This window comes from Tupaia chinensis, unplaced genomic scaffold (genome assembly GCF_000334495.1).
Source record: "Tupaia chinensis unplaced genomic scaffold, TupChi_1.0 Scaffold000270_2, whole genome shotgun sequence".
Classification (NCBI taxonomy): domain Eukaryota; kingdom Metazoa; phylum Chordata; class Mammalia; order Scandentia; family Tupaiidae; genus Tupaia; species Tupaia belangeri.
In genome coordinates this window covers 5,068,166-5,089,821 of record NW_006159751.1, presented here as the reverse complement: position 1 = coordinate 5,089,821, position 21,656 = coordinate 5,068,166, and the positions used below count along the sequence as shown (strand labels likewise).

General features: G+C 35.5%; 1 protein-coding gene and 1 pseudogene across 1 annotated transcript in view; one reads left to right on the top strand and one right to left on the bottom strand.

The window, feature by feature from the left end:
• The window catches only part of SYCP1 (synaptonemal complex protein 1), a 127,434-nt gene that overhangs the window by 45,425 nt on the left and 60,353 nt on the right, over nt 1-21,656 (bottom strand). Inside the window, exons 17-24 of the mRNA XM_027772295.1 lie at nt 17,984-18,088; nt 15,891-15,994; nt 13,619-13,736; nt 11,523-11,593; nt 7,949-8,030; nt 4,255-4,317; nt 2,138-2,191; nt 1,909-1,971 (exon numbers count right to left, since the gene is read on the bottom strand). Coding sequence (XP_027628096.1) covers nt 1,909-1,971; nt 2,138-2,191; nt 4,255-4,317; nt 7,949-8,030; nt 11,523-11,593; nt 13,619-13,736; nt 15,891-15,994; nt 17,984-18,088 — 660 coding nt within the window. The remainder of the gene's footprint in view (nt 1-1,908; nt 1,972-2,137; nt 2,192-4,254; nt 4,318-7,948; nt 8,031-11,522; nt 11,594-13,618; nt 13,737-15,890; nt 15,995-17,983; nt 18,089-21,656) is intronic.
• Nucleotides 19,214-21,656, top strand: part of LOC102469286 (SUMO-activating enzyme subunit 2-like) — a 5,697-nt pseudogene continuing 3,254 nt past the window's right edge.

The following is a 21,656-nucleotide window of genomic DNA, read 5'->3' as shown; positions in this document are numbered from 1 at the left end:
ATAGCCTTAAAAAACATGCCTCAGTAAGACTTAAAATTAATAATCTCAGAATCCATCTCAAATGAACTAAGTAAAAATAGTAATAAAGGCGGAAGAAAATAATAAGAAACAGAAATTCATGAAACAAAACCAATCAACAGAGATAAAGTGAAAAGTTACATTTCTTTAAACTTCCAAAATTGACAAAATCTGGTGACACAGATTTAAGTATATATATATATATATATATATATATATATATACACACACACACACACACACACACACATATATACATATATATACACACACACACACACAAGATGACACAATAACCAATACCAGGATTAAAAAGAGGATGCTACTACAGATGCTACTGACACTTTGTTTTTGTTTTTGGAGAGGTTTTTGCTACAGGGCGCGTGCACTCGCCAGAAAGACAGAGAGAGACAGAGAGACAGAGAGCGAGAAATCACTCCCCAGGGGGGATGGCAATCCTTTCTCCTCCATTCTCCTCTCGGGATCTTGGGAACGCACACACACCCGCCCAGCGTGAGTTTAAGCCACCGGTCCAGGACTCGAACTGTGGTCAACTACATGGGAGTTCAGCGACATAGCCATTAACGCTAAATGCTGGTTCCGCTACTGACACTTTCGAAGCTATAGAAAATATGTAAGAACTGGGCAAAATCCAGGAAAATATTATTTACTAAAATTAAAGAAAGAAGACAATTAAATATTACTGAAACCACTGATTAAACTATTTCAGAAATTAACAGCCTTTCCACAAAGGGAACTCTAGGCTCAAGAGCTTTCATCAATAAGTTCAACTTTACTGAGACATACATAAACTCAATTTACAAGGGTTATATCCTGATAAACTCAGATAAAATCATAAACCAGGGAACATCAGTAATTTACATGCAATAAAATGTATGATTTTAAGTGTAAAGTTTGATAGGCTTTGACAAATGTTTTTAGAACCATGGAATGGCAACACCAATCAAGATACACATAATTTCTGGAAGTATCCCATAGCACAACATGTAAGTGCTGTGCACAGGAATTCAAATCCCACATGGCTGATCATGGTTTGAATCCCAGCTCTGGCAGATTGAGAAACACACCGGGTACATGTGTGTGGGACCCAAAGTCCTGGCAGGATGGAAAAAAAAAAGACTGAGCCATGACCACAACTGATCGAAGGGTACTTTTTCTCCTCTCCCTCTGTCTCAACCTGTGACAAGTGTATGTGTCCTCTGGCAATTAAAAAAATATATATATATAGGGCGGGGGAAAAGCTGCCCTATAGCACAATGGTTAAGCCTACAAATAGGAAGCCAGATCCTACATGGATGACTACAGTTCAAATTTCAGCCCGAGCAACTTGAAAAACACACTGAGTAATTTGTATATGCATGCCCAAAATCCATTAATGTGGTGGAGAAATGGAGAAAAGTGATTGTGCTATGACTATGCTTCTTGTGACCCTGCCTCACTGGTGGGTGCTTTCTCTTTCTCTCCATCTCTCTTTCTTTGGGCAAGCACATGTGTCCTCTGGCACGCATGTGCGTGCGTTCCCAAGATCCTGAGAGGAGAATGGAGGAGAAGGGATTGTGATGTGACCATCCCCCCTGAGATGATGAGTATGCCAATTATCCTAATTTAATTGTTACACACTGTAATCTTGTACTGAAAAATTACATTCCATATCCACAAAACATTGCATTACATGTTAATTTAGAAATACTTTAGAAGGATCTTTCAAAGCATTGGATTGCGGAAAAAGTCATGATACATTTTTACATAGAAAAAATACATCATGACTTTTCTGACAACCCAATATTATAGTACAACAAATGTTACAAAATTTCTAAATTCTCATCTATTTATTAGTATCTAAAACACAAAAATAAAGATGTCATATACCTTTATTTCATAAACATTCAGTTGCTTGCTTTCTGCTGTACCTTTTTTCTTCAAGGTCTTATTCTGTTAAAAGTTAAAAATAAAGAATTATCTTTAGAACTAAAATGATTCAAACTAATATTGCCACTGATTTAGACTTAATTACACAGAAATAAAGCATTATCTAAAACCATAGTGAAAATATCAGTTTGATTTTTGAGAATAATTTTTAATAGTGCATACCTCCTGCTTTTTCTTCAATACACTTGCCTTTATTTTCAACTTGTTTCTTTAAATTATTACACTAAAAATTATGAGAAATTATAATTACTTAGTTATTAATATTAAACTTAATATTCTAGTCAAAACAATTTTATGCTAATAAAAATACTCCATAAAGTAACATTCACTGTGACTTCAAAAATCATGTTAAATAATTCCATTAATATAAATACTGTTAAAAAATTAAATTTAATAAAGATTATATCATTACAAATTTAAAATTCTTAACATTCTTAATCTACTTGAAAAATATATAAGTTCTGGGACCAGCAGTTAGCATAATGGCTATGTCGCTGGACTCCCACATAGTTGACTACGGTTCGAGTCCCGGACCCAGTGGCTTAAACTCACGCTGGGCGCGTGTGCGTGCGTGCCCAAGATCCCAAGAGGAGAATGGAGGAGAAGGGATTACAGTGTGGCCATCCCCCCTGAGGGGTGATTTCTTGCCTTCTGTCTGTCTCTGTCTGGCGCGCGCACACGCCCTATAGCAAAAACCTCTCCAAAAAAAAAAGAAAAAAAAAAGAATATATAGGTTCAGCTATTTTAATTACAAGAAAATGTATCTTTTAACCAACTTATATAGAAGGCTGAATCATATTATTTAGACTATGAAAAGCAGCAGCCACAGATAAGAATAACTATAATTTATCTTTTCCCTTTCCCATTATTCTCCATTTCTAGTTTTGAGATCTCTTTTACTCAGTGTATCTCACTTTTTTTAAAATATTGCTTTGTGGGACTATTTCACCAGTGGACAGACACGGAATAAGATTAAGTGTCCAAGAAATACTTGCAATACTATAAAAGCAGCACAGACCTCTTAGGGGTCCTAAAACACTAGATATCTCTAGATAAATTACTCTAGTTTCTATCAAAGTAGAAAGAAACATCAATGGAAAAAAATTTTAATCTTCCTCATTAGCATAACATAATCTCATAAGTATTATTCTTGCAGGAACTCATATGCAGTTACAGTCAGTTAATATTCTCAAACTGAATAACTATGGCACTGCTTTTTATAAGTGATTTATTTAATCTAAATTTTTGTATGTTCCCCATGCCTAGAAAAGGTCTCTTTCAGAAAACTCAAATGAAAACTAAGAAAGAAAAGTAAGAAATATTTAATTAGGTTTCACACCAATTTGACTAGTATAAACATATTAGCAGATTAATATATTTTTGGATACAATTTTTATTTATTAAAAAAATACAAAAACTTTCATATTTGGCAGTAAAGATACTCAGAGCTTCAGAAGCATCTTCCTGATAAAAATAATTTTTAAGTAAATGGCTAGGAAGCAAAGAATCTGCTTATTTCAAATTATTATTTTAAAGTGATAATAGTAGGTTTCTAGTTAGCATCAAAGTCAGCATTTGTCTAAAGGTTATCTGCTAAATCTACCCAGGAAAAAAAGAGACATGAGACAATATTTATAAAAGTTTCTCACCACTTTAAATATCTCTACAGTACATAAAATACTCATAAGTGTAAAGGTTAACCAGTAGTGTGGTAGCTAAGGCAGCTGGAGCCCCCATGGCCAACTGCGGGGTTCAAGTTGCAGACCCAGTGGCTTGAAAAACAAGCCAGGAACATGTTCACATGTGCCCCAAATTCCCAGAGAACAGAGAAGTTATAAATCTTTTCTCTTTGAAACACTACAAAAAAAAAAAAAAGTGAATCCTCAGCCTCTTCCAAGAACACCTACAATAAAAATTCCATATTATTTCTCAACATTTTGAAAGGAGAACTAAGATTTCCCATGGCCAACTGCGGGGTTCAAGTTGCAGACCCAGTGGCTTGAAAAACAAGCCAGGAACATGTTCACATGTGCCCCAAATTCCCAGAGAACAGAGAAGTTATAAATCTTTTCTCTTTGAAACACTACAAAAAAAAAAAAAAGTGAATCCTCAGCCTCTTCCAAGAACACCTACAATAAAAATTCCATATTATTTCTCAACACCTTGAAAGGAGAACTAAGATTTCTTTCTACAAAACAGTGTAAAGGCTGGCCCTGCAGGGTCCAATCACACATATACTGTTACAAAACCTAGATTCCCAAACATTTTTTTGAAATTTGAGAATACCTTGTTTTCTAACATCTTCATTTGTTTATCTTTTTTTAAAACTTCACATTCAATGCTTCGAACCTAAAATAATTTGATATCAGATTAAAAGTATTAACAAAATTTCTATTTTGTATCTTTTAGAAGTAGAATGATAAAATTTAGCCTTATATTTGTACAAATATAGTCATCAGCTCTTCTAGTTTATTTCGACATCCTTTTTTTAAAAAAGAAGTAATACTGTATGTCAGATAAGGGATGTTAACTAGCTTGCTTTAATCATTTCATGATCTATATATATATACATACATTATCAAAACATTACTTTGTACACCATAACAATCTTGTCAATTAAATTAATTTTTTTGCTGATTTCTTTTAGGTCAAGGTTCATCATTTTTATCTTAATCCAAAATCACTTTGCAATAGTTTATCATCTATCCCAGTTTATCTGGATTTTTTAAAATTATCTTGAATATAAATGTTTATAATCTCTCAAATATATCTTTAACAAACATTTGTTAATCTGAACTTTATAATAACCCAATGAGATTTTTTAAAAAGATAAGTATTTCCATTTTAGAGATAAGAAAAGTGAGGCTCAGATAGGTAAAATAAATATAAAATTTAAAATGTGTGAAGTGGGACCAGCAGTTAGAGTAATGGCTATGTCGCTGGACTTCCATATAGTCGACTATGGTTCGAGTCCTGGACCCAGTGGCTTAAACTCATGCTGGGCACATGTGCGTGTGTGCCCAAGATCCCAAGAGGAGAATGGAGGAGAAGGGATTGCGGCGTGGCCATCCCCCCCGGGGGGGTAGTTATGGCTTTCTGTCTCTCTGTCTCTCTCTGTCTGGCAAGCGCACGCACGCCCTATAGCAAAAAACCTCTCCAAAAATAAATAAATAGTGTGTGAAGTAACATAGATTGAGAGGGGGAATGATGATATTCTATGTTAAGCAAAAAACAGAAATATCTGCAACTTCTACTTGAATACACAGGTATTCCAAATATTTTCAACTTGGAAACTGTTTCAATATATAAATTAAAGCTGGAGTATGTTAATAATTTATCAGGTATTTTCTTCTTTCTAACTCATCATTTACATTTTCTTTTTTTTTTAACAGAGATTTTTGCTATAGGGCATGTATGCTCATCAAAGAGACAGAAAGCGAGAAACCACCCCCCAGGAGAGATGGGTGCACCACAATCCCTTTTCCATTTTCCTCTTGGGATTTTGGGCACACATGCACATGTGCCTGGTGTGACTTTTAAGCTGCTGGGTCTGGGACTCAAACTGTGGTCGACTACGTGGGAGCCCAACAACATAAATATTACGCCACCTGCTGGTCCCAATATTTTCTACATTGGTAAAATAATTTGTTTTAAATGATTAATAGAGAACCAGCTCCATAGCACAGTGGTTGAGCCCTGTGTGTGGGGAATTGGATTTCACAAAGCCAACCACAATTCCAGCCACACTGCATTGTAAAACACTCCAGGCACGTGTGCTTGAGTGCTCAAAATAGGGAATAGGGATTGTGACCATATGACAACATCCCACTGGGGAGTCTCTCTCTCTCTCTCTCTCTGTTGTACTCTTTCTTAAAATAAATTATTGATGGAAAACTTCAATTTTACATCAAACTCACTTTTTCCCATCAGAAACAATGTGCTTAAAGCTTTGAAATGGCCTCTGATGTGAATTTTCAAATCAGTGAATTATATACCAAGTATTTAGTAAATTAAATTCATGTTTTAAGAATTAATGGAAATTTAAAAATATGAACTAAAAATTAAAAAGTGGCTATTCAGGGAGAAAAATATAGTCTAAAGAATGTAGAAGACCAGTTCTTCTACTACTTATTTATATAAATCTTTTCAAATTTTTCACCCTTTGGAGGTCTGATTTCCTAATTCATAAAATTAGAACTACAATGACATCCAGCTAAGAAAGCAAACACAGATAAGAACTACAATATTATTGGCCTATTAAAAGTTCTTAAAAATGCTAGCTAATCCTAGGACCAGCAGATGACCTAATGGTTACATCACTAGACTCCCATGTAGTTGACCATGGTTTGAGTCCAGGACCTAGTAGCTTAAAACTCATGCTGAACACATGTGCAGCATGCCCAAAATCATGAAAGGAGAATGGAAGAGAAGGAACTGAGGCATGGCCATCCCCCCAGGGGATGATTTCTTAATTTCTGTCTCTGTATCTCTTTCTGTCTTTCCAGTGAGTACATACACCCTAGAGCAAAAATCTCTCTTAAAATTAGCTCATCCCATCCTTATACTATTTCAATAGTATTTTATTTTTCTAAAGTATAAATATAATTATGACAATCCTCAGGTCAGAACTCATTTGTGTCAAATGCCTATTTACAGCTTATGTGACCTTAAATGGTCCACCCTCATCTTTCTTCACCCTCATCTCTCCACACATCTCTTCCCACCTTCATCTTTGCCCCACTCCCTTCATTACTGCCACTATATGAAACTCCATAACCTTCCGTCATGATTTAAATTCTTATAGTTGCTTAAATATACCATGCCCTCTCATACTTACAGGCCTTCCCATATATAAGTGCATTTTAACTTGGAATATTCTTCTCCTTGCTGTATTTGTGTCCAATCCTATGCCTTCCTACCAACCTATGGTTTCAAACTGAATGTCACTTCTTCCAGGAAACCTGCCCTGACTCAAATTTACATTAGATGTCTTGTCTATGAATTCCAATGGCATCCATATAGAGGACCTACATCTGGCCAGTGCTCTTTCCTGCAAGAACTCCTTTACTATAAATGTTACAGTAATCCTGTTCAGTTCACGTAGTCTGATTTGGGCTATCTCTGTCTCCAGAAATGGGACAGACAGCTCAGGCCTAGCCAGATTACTCTGTCTCCTATCCCCAGTGATTGAGCCAGGAATAAGTAAATGAACTGAACTAGACCAGAGTCCATTTTGTTTAGAGCAGCATCTTTCATATCTCCCCATTCCTTTTTCAAATAGCAAAAAAGTCCCACCTTCCCAACAAAAATTTTAAATTATTACTGTCCACCAAAACAAATGAAATCCAAACTTAGCACCCAGAACAGCACCTGGCACATCACAGACTGTTGATAGTATTTATCAACTAAATGAGAGAATACAACCCAAGATTTCAGAATCTAGTTTGATCTATTTTAGCAAAACTTTCTCCCATTATGTATATAATATACTACAGTTATGCCACATACTATGTACTATTCCACTTTTGTGACATTTTTCCCTAAAAACTTACTTTCTATCTCAATTCGTTGAAATCACATTCACCAAAGTGCAATATAAAGTTACAATTCGATACCAGTACAATGTATTCTATATTACTAAAGCATGAGTCTTTATTTACCTAAAAATACAAATCAACATTAAATATGGAGCATTTATTAAAAGAAATTTAAAATCGGATCATTATTTTTTTAGATATAGATCATGTAAGCAAAATAATATAACTTTGCCTGTATTTTTAAGGTTGATGGGCTATAAGAGTCCTTTGATCACTAGTTACTTATATAAGATTAGGTCAGCAGAAGTCATGAAGTATTTTTCTATGCAAAAATGCATCTTGACTTTCTGATGATCCAATAGTACACTTTATTTTTCCTAGATACATGTTGTTGCTTTTATGATTTGAAATTTTGATATAATTTATTATTAAATACAACATACACTTTCTTCACTTTTGTCCAATTTACATTTAACTTCATCTGCTTTCTTTTTTAGTTCTTCTCTCACAGATTCTAGTTCATTCCTAAACAGAAATGGAAGAGTGATATTACATTAAAAATGATAACTTCATTTTATTTCCTTTATGAGATTTCTGAATTGCTGACTTTTTATTTTATGTTGTTGTTCAGTTATTTTTCTATTTTCTTTGGTAATTTTTCATACATTAATATCAATAGGCATACTTCCACTCCTAGATTTAAATTAATTTACATATTTTGAAATTAATTATTTGGATCCTTATAGTGATTTCTCTATTAAAAACAAAAATTTTAAAAACTAGAAAAAACACATTTCTTAAGACTTCCTTTTAATGTTTTCTTCCTCATAAACTAGTCATTAGTATAATATATATTCATAATTTCACACAAATAAGTTAGGAATATAAATACACATGATTTTAATAAAAAACTACATAACTAAAATATTTATATACCAATATACTGCATATATATATATAGAATATCTCTAGAAATATATACAAGAAACTATGATATCTCTAGGGAGGGAAAATGAACAGCAGAAACGGTCGTACTTTTCTTTCCCCATGTGCTCCTTTGTCCCTATGAATTTTGTACCATATGCGTATATTATCCTATAAAAATACTTTAATTAAAAACCTATCTGTTTTATGTAAACATAATGGCAATTTTTTTCTCAGATGGATACTTGAAGCTGTTTTCTCACTGTATTCTCCCTTCTTACCACTTCATATGTTGCTGAGTGTAGCTTATAAGCAAGGAATAGTATTTAACTATACAGAGTAACTAGTTTTGTGAAAACTAAATCTAGGATGTTTACTCTTTAAAATCTATATTCTTACTGTTCTTAAGTAATTTATAGAGTACTGTAAGTCTATACAGCAGGTAAACATGCAAAAGACATTATCAAAATTATCTGACTTCTCTTAAATAAAAAGTAGCCTCTCCTTAAAATGTGTCTCTACATTTTATTAGCAAACTATACAGCTTAATCATAGAGATCTAATCCACAAATAATAGCTACTTCAGAAGAAGAAAACTGAACAAAAAAGGACAAAAGCCATTATTAGAGTCATAATAAAAGATGATTTTCCAAATCTGGGAAATATTAACAGCTAATAACTATTAAGCACCAGGAACTGCACTTAGTTTTTTAGTAACATTAATTCATATAATCCTCAAACAATCCTTTCAAAGAAGTATATTAGGTCTAAAGAAGATCTCAAATTTAAAATAAGAGGAAGTTTTAAAGACCACATTCGTTAACCAAATATAAGACCCAAAGTGAATACTAAGAATATAAATACAAACAAAAGCCAGCAAACATTTGGAAAACATCTAAGCTACTAATGGATTGAAAGGAAACAATACATGAAAATGGGTTCTTTAGAAAATAATGAACAAAGAAACACTACATATCGGAGCCAGCAGATGACACAGTGGTTATGTTACTGGACTCCCACCTGGTCGACAGCAGTTTGGGTCCTAGACCCAGTGAACTGAAACTCACACTGGGCACGTGTGCATGTGTGCCATGATACCAGGAGGAGAATTTAGGAGAAGGGACTGTGGCGTGGCTATCCGTCATGGAGGATGATTTCTTACTTTCCTTCTCATGGTCTCCTCTCCTCTCCTCTCTCCTCTCCTCTCTTCTCCTCCCTTCCCCTCCCCTCCCCTCCCTCTCTTTCTCTCTGATAAGCGCACATGCCCTAAGACAAAAACCTCTAAAAAAAGAAAGATAGGAGACCTGGATTTGGCGTAATGGCTATGTCACTGGACTCTCATGTAGTCGACTATGGTTCAAGTCTTGGACCCCGTGGCTTAAACGCATGCCAGCTCAAGTGCATGCATGTCCAAGATCCCAAGAGGAGAAGGGATTGCAGCATAGCCATTCCCTGGGGGGTGATTTCTCACTTTCTGTCTGTTTCTCTCTATCTTTCAGGCAAGCACACACATAAAAACCTCTTCAAAAAAAAAAAAAGAAAGAAAGAAAGACAGACTGCATATCAAGCACCATGTCATATATGTATAGCTGTGTTCAGAAGTGTAAAAGCAATGATAAAAATCCCAAAAGACAATCAAATTTAATACCAATTGTAAAAACTTCCATATAACGAAAATTTCCCAAAGTTAAAGGAAAACAGGTTAAGGGTAATGTGTGCTATAGATAAAACAGATAAAAAATTAATATTTTTAAAAAGCTTAAACAAATCAATAAAGAAACAATAAAGACTACAATGGACAGCTGGTTTAAATAACCTTTTTTTTTTTTTTAAGGGGTTTTTCACTATAGGGCGCATGCGCTCGCCAGTCAGACAGAGACAGACAGAGAAACAGAAAGCGAGAAATCACCCCCCAGGGGAGATGGCCACGCCGCAATCCCTTCTCCTCCATTCTCCTCTTGGGATCCTGGGCACGCACACACACGTGCCCGGCGTGGGTTTTAAGCCACCGGGTTCAGGACGCAAACCGCGGTCAACTACGTGGGAGTCCAGCGACATAGCCATTACGCTAACTGCTGGTTCCCTAAATAACCATTTAAAAAAGAAGAAATTCTAATAGAAAAAACATGAAATATTCCAAAACTTAGCCAAAAAATATAAATGACAAATCATGAGAATAAAGATTTATTTTGGTGGCCAACAGGTGGGGTGATGGTTGAAGTTGCTGGACTCCCTGTAACTGACCACAGTTCAAGTCCTAGACCTGAGGGCTTGCTTTCTCACTCTCTCTCACTCTCTCAATCTGTCTCTCTCTGGTCAAATATAAATGAATAAAATAAATAAAGTAATAAAGTTAAATTAAAATCATTCTTTTTTTAGAAAAAGTTATTTTGTGTTTTAAATTACCAGTAAATTAATGATAATATCTAATAACAATTAAAATATTTTGCAATCAGATTTTTCATACAATGGTGGTTACACTGCATGGTTTATAAGTAATACAACCAATTGGAAACCATTTGACTATGAGGACATTTAAATCAAATGGTTAAAATTAAAAAATATTATATCCACTTGGTGTATTGGTATACAGTCATTAAAACAGATCATTGTGAAAATACCTAGAAACATGGAAGATGCTTAAAATAATATTAAATTAAAAGAGTCACGTAAAAAGAAAAAAATCAATGATTACAAGCAAGAACCAAATATATTCCTTAAGATACAGATGGGTATCATTATAACAATACTGTAATAATTGTTGGGATTAGAAAAAAAAATTTTAATTTCTCCTCTAAATTTTATACTGTATGATTAGTGTATTTTCCTAGGTAAATATTAAAGAATTAGAAAATGTATGCTGCTTTAATATTAATTTGTCTGATTTCACTATTTCAATAGTAAGTATAAAAGAGACATTATTGCTATTTTATCTTTAAGCAGGATTCCAAAACAGTAATTTAAGTCTAGTTTTTTCACTTCATACAATATTTGACATAAACTTACTCTGAATTAACTATAACAAGTTCATAGAAAAGGAATACTAAAATTTTAAAAATGCCATTTTTTTAAATGCCAACTCATTAGTCTTGCCTTAATTGTGTTTCTGTATCTTCCAGATTTTCTATTTGTTTCAACATTCTTTCTTCTTGCTTTTTGCTATTCTAAAAAAAAAAAACCAATGTTGTTTATATTATTTTGTTTCAACAAAAATAAAAGTGAAATTAATATTTAACACTTTTATCTATCAGCATAAAATTTATAAAGCAGGAGAATGGGCTATTTAACTTGCTTAGTTCCACATTACTTTTCTAGCCTTATTTGTACTACTCTCCTAAAAATATACAAGAGCTAACAAAACAAGTCCTGAGGGTCAGTAGGTGGCATGATAGTCAAGGCCCTGGACTCCCACATGGTCATGCTTGGCTCGAGTTCTGGAGCTGGTGGCTTGAAAATCACATCAGGCAAATGTACATGCATGCCCAAAAATCCCAAGAGGAGAATGGAGAAGGGATTGCAGTGTGGCCTTCTCCTCTGAGGGGAAGAGGGGTGATTTCTCACTTTCCCTCTCTCATTCTCTTCTCCAGCAAGTACATATGTCCTGTAGCAAAAACCTAAAAAAAAAATGGGCCACCAGGTGGTGTGGTGGTTAAGGTGCTAGACTCCCACATGGGCAATTGTGGTTCAATTCCCAGACCTGGAGGTTTGCTTTCTCACTTTTGAGCTCTCTCTCTCTGTCTCCTCCCTCTGGTAAGTGCACATGCCCTACAGAAAACTGAAAATGAATGATAATAATAAAAATTAAATAATTCTTAGGACCAGCAGATGGTGTAATGGTTACATAGCTAGACTCCCACGCAGCTGACCACAGTTCGAGTCCCAGATCCAGTGGCTTAAAATTCATGCTGGGTACGTGAGCATGCATGCCCAAAATTCTAAGAGGAGAATACAGGAGAAGAGATTGCAGCGTTGTCATCCACCCTGAGGGATGATTTCTCACATTCTGTCTGTCTCTCTCGCTCTCTCTCTGGTGAACGCATATGGCCTATAGCAAAAATCTCTATTAAAAAAAAAAAAAAAGTTTCTTGGGGACCAGCAGTTAGCTTAATGGCTATGTCGCTGGACTCCCATGTAGTAGACCACAGTTTGCGTCCCAGACCTGGTGACTTGAAACTCACGCCAGGTGTGTGTGCATGCATGCCCAAGATCTCAAGAGGAGAATGGAGGAGAAAGGATTGCAGCGTGGCCATCCCCCCTCGGGGGTGATTTCTCACTTTCTGTCTCTCTGTCTCTCTCTGTCTGGTGAGCACACACGCCTTATAAGCAAAAACCTCTCCAAAAAAAAAAGTTTCTTAATAACCAAAAACCTAAAAAAAGAATAAAGTCTTATTTGTTCTTCCCCAGCGAAACTTTGAGCCTTGTGTGTATCCTTTGTTCATATTGTGGCTTCAAGGAATGCTTTTCATTCATCATTACCTACTGAACTTCTGATTCATCTTTTAGGGCCAAAATTAATGCTCTATTCACTCTGAAACCTCTTCCACCAAGGCAGAAGTGATCCTATGAAATCTGATACCACTTGTTTCACTAAAGACACATATGATATATACTATTTTACGTTATTTGAACATTTACTATTTATCTATTACGTCATAAGCTCTTAAGGAGAAAGGGTGATATTTTATTTGTCACTGTATACTTCAGAGTCTTCTATGACTTAATAATGTGGTGACAAGACCAACAGATGGCATAGTGGTTATGTCACTAGACTTTTACATAGTCAACCATGGTTAAAGTCCCAGATTCAGCAGCTTAAAATTCCTGCCAGTGATGTGCATGCATGCCCAAGGAAAATGGAGGAGAAGGGATTGTGGTGTAGTTACCCCTCTGGAGGGTGATTTCTTGCTTTCTGTCTCTTTGTCTCTCTTTGTCTCTCTGGCAAGTGCACACGCCCTATAGCAAAAATCTCTCTAAAAAAATATATACATAGTGACTATACTTTACAAAAGTTTTAATGCTTAAAATTAGATTTATGTAAAAGTAGCGTATAATTCTAGTCAATATATTTCTAAAACAAAGTATCAGCTTTAAGACAGACTTAAATTCAAAAAGATCTTTAGATATTGTCTGTTGTGACCCCTTAATTTTATAGGCAAAAGAACTTAGTTATCAATACTTAATCAACTCACGGTTATATCTTCTTGCTGCTTCTTGAGCTCTAAGGCTGTATCACTTATTTTTTGTGCTAGTTCTTTGTTCTCCAGTGAAAACTTGTTGCAGCTTGCAGCTATTTCATTATTTTTAAGCCTATTTTAAAGGAAAAAAAATCATACCAAAATATTTACATATGAAATATGATAGGGAATTTAGTTCAAAACAATCTTAAGAGAAAGAGAAGAAGGGCTGGTGGGGTATAACTGAAACAAGATTGACCATTAGTTAATTCCTGAATCTGAATGATAGAATCACACTGGTTCATTACATTATTTCCTCTACCTTGCACATGTTTGAAATTTTTCTGTTAAGCTTTAGAAATGTCATACTATATATATTTCCTTGCCTATTTTCCACACACACATGCTCCCCATGAGATGCCCCGCATACTTTTCCACAAATTTTGAAGGTACATTATTTTCTTCACATAATTTTTTTCTCTCTACAGACTATCTCAGAAATTGTTTTAAGCTGGGGCTGATCCATGGCGTGGTGGTTAAGGTGGCTGGATCTCACATGGCCATCTCTGTCGTTCAAGTCCTGGACCCAGCATCTGGAGGAAAATGCTAGACATGTGTATGTATGCCCAAAATCCCAAAAGGAGGGAGAAATGTAGAAGGAACTGTGGAATGACCATTCCCCACTGCAGGGGGAGAAATGCTTTCTCAGTGTCTCTCTCTCTCTTGCTCTCTCTCTCCTGCATGTGTGTACACCCTCTAGCTAAATTTTTTAAATTATTTTAAACTTCTGATAGTTTAAGTAGTATATGAGGCATAAACTATTTTTAATTAAAATATTTTCATTAAATAAATAAAACTAGATTTAATTTCTGTACATAACACCTTAACTGTATTAGAAGGTCTCATATGTTCTACAATGAAAAAGATTATTGTGGGGACCAGCGGTTAGAGTAATGGCTATGTCACTGAACTCCCATTTAGTCGACCACAGTTCAAGTCCTGGACCCAGTGGCTTAAACTCACGCCGGGCGCGTGTGCGTGCATGCCCAGGATCCCAAAAGGAGAATGGAGGAGAAAGGATTGCAGCATGGCCATCCCCCCTGGGGGGTGATTTCTCGCTTTCTGTCCCTCTGTCTCTGGCAAGCGCACGCACCCTATAGCAAAAAAAAAAAAAGATTGTGGTTATTGATTGCAATCAGATTAATTTTAAATGAAATCTTAATCACTCTATAGAGTGATTTTAGGAACACCTCATCTCTTCCTACTTAATGATACTGAAATTCAACAAAGAAAAGATAGTTTTTTCACCAAGAATGAAAGGTTGAAAAAGTTACTATACCAAGGATAACATAACTATATACTACATGATAAATGACTAACTAGTCAATTTATTAAAAAAGTCACTAGTTAGTAGATGAATTTTATCCAGGGTCCCTAAAAAACTATTGTTGAAAGTATACTAGAAGCAAGGAAGAGAAGGGAAAAGATGCTGCAGAGCATGCTGTTTACTACCTATTTTTATCTAGAGCCAAGAACCAACCAAAAGGGAAAAATCATGTTACTACTAGACTGGCTACTTGAATTTACTTCTGAGTAAGAATGCAGTAATTATTTCCCTACTTTCTCTACATATTAAACTTACTGAGAAGGTGAAGTCATTCAATTAAACATTTTATTTGGATAATATAAGAAATAAATCTGTATTTTGACATGTTATCAACACAAACCTATGGAATAATTTAGAAAAACAAAATAACTAGTTAGAATTACAAATTATTTTTTTGTGGGAAACTAAATACCTCCAAGGAAAATTGATCTTCCTTGGCAGTTCTCAATTTTTTTTTTTTTGAGAAGTTTTTGCTATAGGGCATGTGCACCCGCCAGAAAGACAGAGAGAGACAGAAGGACAGAAAGCGAGAAATCCGTTCTCCACGCTGCAATCCCTTCTCCTCCATTCTTCTCTCAGGATCTTGGGCACATACACACATGTGCCCGGAGTGAGTTTAAGTCACTGGGTCCAGGACTCGAACCGTGGTCGACTACATGGCAGTCCAGCAACATAGCCATTATGCTAACTGCTGGTCCCAGTTCTCAAATTTATGATATTTTCTTTTTGTCAGTAATGTATACTTTCCTTAACAATGCAATTGATTATTTTCATCTTTAATTTGTAATAAGATGCAATTTTAAATTCATTCAAATTCATATTGAACATAATTTACTATTTATTATCAGAAAGCTTAGGAACTGAATACATAAGCTTTTTACAGGTAGATGAAAAACATACTTCTCATTTTCAAGCTCAATTTTCAAATCTTCAACTTGTTTTGAATAATGCTGTTCACTTATTGTAATGGCAGTTAACTGTATTCCCAAATCATATACTTCTTTCTGCAAAATAAACATGTATAACTATAACAAGTGTTTTTCCAAATTTCTCATTTAAAAGATAATGGTCAAATCTATGCAATCAAGCCATATATCTGGCAAAAAATTGGAAGGTTATGTCAAATAGTTTAAACCTAAGTAGATTTAATGTAATAATTATTATAATTTTAAAGTAATGAGCCATGACAAATACAATATAAGAAGTTCTATTTCGATATTCGAAAGCTCAACCAGTAAAATTATAGTTACCTATTAAAAAATTGAGACACACGCATTTGGGTATGAGTGTGTGTGTGGTGTTTTTTAAAAAGGGCTCCCTGTGTTATAATCCTCTTGCCTCAGCCTCCCAAGCAGGAGGGATTACAGGCACATGTGACTACACCCCAGATTTGAGGATGGACTAGGACTCCAACCCAGTGCCCACACATGGCCTCAGCCTGATGAGTACCAGCACTGGGAATGGGTCGTAAATATTAGTTTTATTCCACCAAGTAATTGATTTAAATAAAAATGTTATGTTATTAAAGAGAAATATATTATTTAATAAAATCAGATAGTACCTTAAAAATTAAGCTGTTCTTACTATAAAAAGCATACTGTAATACTGTTATGGATTAGAAACATTGAAAGAAAAATTCTAAAACAATACTATAACATAGTTATAATAAAACATATCTGAGAACCTAACTAAAGGTTAAATTTTAAATATACCAATTAAGAAATACTCAAGATATCAGGGTCAGCAGGTGGTGTGGTAGTTAAGGCATTGAACACTCCCACATGGCCAACCATGGTTCAAGTCCCAGACCTGGTGGCTTTCTCTCTCTCTCTGTCTCTCTCTCTTGTAAAATTAAAATAAATGAGGGAACCAGCAGTTAGTGTAGTGGCTATGTCGCTGGACTCCCACGTAGTCGACCGCGGTTCGCATCTCGGACCCGGTGGCTTAGATCTCACGCCGGGCGCGTGTGCGTGCGTGCCCAAGATCCCGAGAGGAGAATGGAGGAGAAGGGATTGCGGCGTGACCATCCCCCCTGGAGGGTGATTTCTCACTTTCTGTCTCTATGTCTCTCTCTGTCTGTCTGGCGAGCGCACGCGCCCTATGGCGAAAAAACCTCTCCAAAAAAAAAAATTAAAATAAATGAATAAATAAAAAATAAATAAATAATTCTTTTTAAAAAAAAGAAAAAAAGAAAGAAATACTCAAGACATCAAGAAATCTAGTTCCTGGGACCAGTAGGGAGCATGGTAGCTAAGGCGTTGGACTCCCACATGGCTGACCACAGTTCAAGTCCTGGACCTGGCAGTTTGAAAATCACACCAGGGATGTGTGCATGCATGCCCAAAATCCCAAGAGGAGATAGTCCAGAGACTGCAGCGTGGCCATGCCCTGTGGGAGATGATTTTTCACTTTCCCTCTCATTATCTGTATCTCTCTGGTGAGCACAGTACTCTATGGCAAAAAAAAAAAAAATGTAATTCTTATAAACCACAGCATTATGAATAATACTGATTTCTTAAATGTTGACCTGTTACTCCCACATTATGAGGGTTCTTTAGATGTGGTTTAAATCAATCATTAGCACATTAAATTTAACAGGAACACATAATTTTTTTTTTTTTGGAGAGATTTTCACTGTAGGGCGCGTGCGCTCGCCAGACAGACAGAGACATAGAGACAGAAAGCGAGAAATCACCCCCAGGGGGGATGGTCACGCCGCAATCCCTTCTCCTCCATTCTCCTCTCGGGATCTTGGGCATGCACGCACACGCACCCGGCGTGAGTTTTAAGCCACCGGGTCCGGGACACGAACCGCGGTCAACTACGTGGGAGTCCAGTGACATAGCCATTATGCTAACTGCTGATTCCCAGGAACACATAATTTTTGAAAATTCTGTCAAGAAATCTTTCACAAATAGCTATACCATAATCTATTTTGTACATCTATATTCTATTAACTAAATATTTGAAACAAAAATTTGTCCTAAACAAACCTCTCTGGTTTGCAGAAGACCAGTTAGTTCTTGTTCTGTTTCCTTTAATTCTTCAGCAATCTTCTCAAACTGTTTCTTTTCATCTAAAAGCTTTTGATTTTCTGCCTGTTTAAAAACAACAACAAATCATGACCGCTAAGCCACAGATATATTCAAAATAATTAACTATCTAAATAGAACTGTGGAAAGAATTATGAGTTTCTCCTTTACCAAAGTTATTTTAAAAGACAAGTCTTTGTTAAGTAAATTCAGAAACCAAATAGGATGATAGAGGATTCAATGGAAAGAGCCCTGGAACAAAATTAGAGCATTTTCTTTAAAAAAAAAAAAAAATCATACAAGTCATTGAACTTAAACCTTATCTTAAGGTTTAAAATCACTCCAACCTCCCAAAAAGTAAATAATCACTATTCTATCAACCTTTGTTGCACTAACAAATATGCTTCCTTATAATTTTCATTAAATGGTCATTGTTCTTTCTTCTATAATCACATAGAAGAAGTCTAATTCCTTTTTCACACAATAGCTAACAATTATTTGAAGAGAGTTCTCATTATTCCTTAAGCTTTCTCTTAACTATTCTAAAATCTCTAGTTACTATTTTTTCCTATGAAATTATTTTAAATCACCTCATTCCCTCAGGAGGGGCTCAATTTATCACTGTACTATTTTAAACAAGGTGTCAAGAATTTACCCCAATGTCTAGACCAATGATTAGAAAGTACAGCTGACAGGCCAAATCTTTTTATAAATATAGGCAATCTATTCATTTATTTGTTGTCTATGCCTATTTTGCCCTATAACAGCAAGCTGAACAGCTACAGCAGAGACCATGTACTCTAAAAAATGTAATGTTGATCTTTTACATAATAAGTTTATTAAATCCTGTTCTAGACAAGTCCTGTACAATAGAACTTTCTGTGATAATGGAAACATTTTCTGTAGTGTCCACAATAATGGCCATTAAGTATTTCAAATGTGGCTACAGCAACCAAAGAAATGTCTTTCAAATCTGATTTCCTTTTTTAAGAATCATTTTTAAAATATTTATTTATTTATTTATTTTAATTTGACCATAGAAGGACAGAGGGACAGAGTGATAGAGAGAGAGAGACAGAAAGTGAGAAAGCAAGCCACGAGTTCTAGGACTCGAATAGTGGTTAGCCATGGGGAGTCCAGCACCCTTCACCACCATTAACACCTGCCAGCCCCAAATCTGATTTATTTTCAATGCAAATTATATGGGTAGTAACTATCATACTGGACAGCACCACCTTAGAAACAGTAAGACAAAGTATACCACAACATGAATTATTTATGGATGCTTAATTTTAATCAATCCTCCTGCTATCCAACTTAATACATATTTACAAATTCACTTTTTACTTTGTTTACTTAAGCATGAGGTCACAACTATTTTTTTAAAGCCTGACAATAAAATGTTTTATATCATTAACCATAAAAACTACTAATTCTAGTTAAAGAGTCTAGATTTGATCTATAGGCAGTGTGGATCAATCAACAAAGATAATATTAAAATGGGCCCCACCAAGCAGTGGTTAAGCACCATGCATTGGGATCCAGATCCCACATGGCCAACTACAGTTAAAATCCCAGGTTCAGTGGTTTGAAAAAGATGCTGGGTATATGTCTGTGCCCAAATCTTAACAGGGTGGAGAAATGAAGGATGATTGTGATGTGATCACACCTCATACCTCACACCTCATTGGGGGATTCTTTCTTTCTCTTCCTCTCTTGCTCATGAGCACACAAACCCCCCTGGCAAAAAATAAACAAAGAAATTGAAAAAAAAAAAAACACTAACAATAGTGTAGAAGAAATTTTAAATCGGGTGAACCTAAATAACAAGGAAATCAGTTACAAAACTACTATGTTACAACAAACAAGAAATATCAAAAGTTTAAATTACATCAGGGACTGTGGAGATAAACTGATAACTGTAACCAAATTTGAGTGACTCCAGTATGCCTTATCCTAACTAGACTTTGTTTTAAAGAATTAATTATGTATTATTCACCATCATCATCATCATCATTATTATTTGAATTCATCAGAAGAGAGAGAGAAAGAAAGTGAGAAAGTAAGCCTCAACTCTGGGACTCACACCACAGTTAGCCATGTGGAAGTCCAGCACCTTAACCACCATGCTACCTGCTGGCCGCCCTAACTAGATGTTTTAAGAGTATTTTTATTCCTTTTACTACCCTGTGCATGTTAGATATTTGTAACTCTATTTTACAGAGAAAAAGATAGAAATAATCATACAGTTTTCAGTACATCACTATAAGCTCATATCTACAGACCAAGTCTCCCACTGATGACCATTATAAGATCTGGACAAAATACTGGATATATGTTATAATCCTTAGAGTAACCACAGGAATAAATGCAGAGAGCGATAGAGACATTACATTGTAGCACCAGAAGATATCCAAACAATACAAAAGAAGGTTAAAAGTATAAAACAGGTGGTCTTCCCACAATAGCACTGTGGCAGGGCCTGCCCTTGGGAGCTTGAGGTTGTGGCCGGGGATGGAGTGCTGGTAGTAGACATGGGTAGCATAGGCTGTGAGCTCCTCAAGAACCTATATATGTGTGTGTTCACCCACATACACCTGTTTTAATCTTCACATCCAATTCTATACTACAAATCCAAATGTGACTATGCTTTGGCAGATTGATCTGGATACTATTAACATCAGCAACCTCAATAGGCAGTTTTGGGGGTTTTCCCCCACTAAAGAAATATGTTTGAAGATCAAAGGCACAGGTTGCCAAATAAAGTGTACTACAGTTTTACCTGAAAGCTAATATGAAAGCTTACCTGAAAGCTTACCATGGCAGTATCATGAGCCCTGACTATAATGTGGAATTTTTTCAACAGTTTATATTGGTTATTAATGTTTTAAAAAACAGAGCTGCTCAAAACCATGTTAACAGAATGTGCTTGGCAGCTCATGTCCCCCTTACTGAGAGGGACTTCTGGCTATCTTGGTCAAGTAACTACTGTCAAAAAGGGTTTAACAAGTGCTATAAATGTCATCCTAAGCCACCCCAGAGAACTTTCCCTGGCTGTACAATCCATAATACACCTTCAGAACCTATCCATTGCATTGTTTAAGCAAAGTATTTGTTCAACCAGTTGTTTGGGGAAGAAGATGTTGACCAAGAAGTATCTCCTGACAGAGCTGAACCTGAAGTGACCTGGGAACCAATAGAAGCCAAAGCCAGAGCCAGAGCATCTAATGAATACAGTGACATTAAATGTATTTTCACTAAGGAATGGACTAAATCAACTGGATATGATCCCATAAAACATTTTTATCAAGGTTTCTTAAAGATGCTATCAGGTATCTAATGACAATGGACAAACTATGGAGGAAAAGAAACCTCCAGTTCCACTGGGTTGAAGTACAAAGTAAAGGCAAAGAAACCAATGCCTCCTATCAACAAAACCCCAGTTTGGTCTAAAAGGTCAGCAGGTTCTGGATGTAAAGAGCTAAGCAAGCCTATTTGCAAAGAGCACTGAGACTTCAAGAGTTCATTTAGCAGAAAAAAGTGATGGAGCTGAGTTCATATGGAATAAAGATGACCCATCTGCAGTGGATTTTATCAGCTCTGCTGCAAACCTAAAGAAGAATATTTCCAGCAG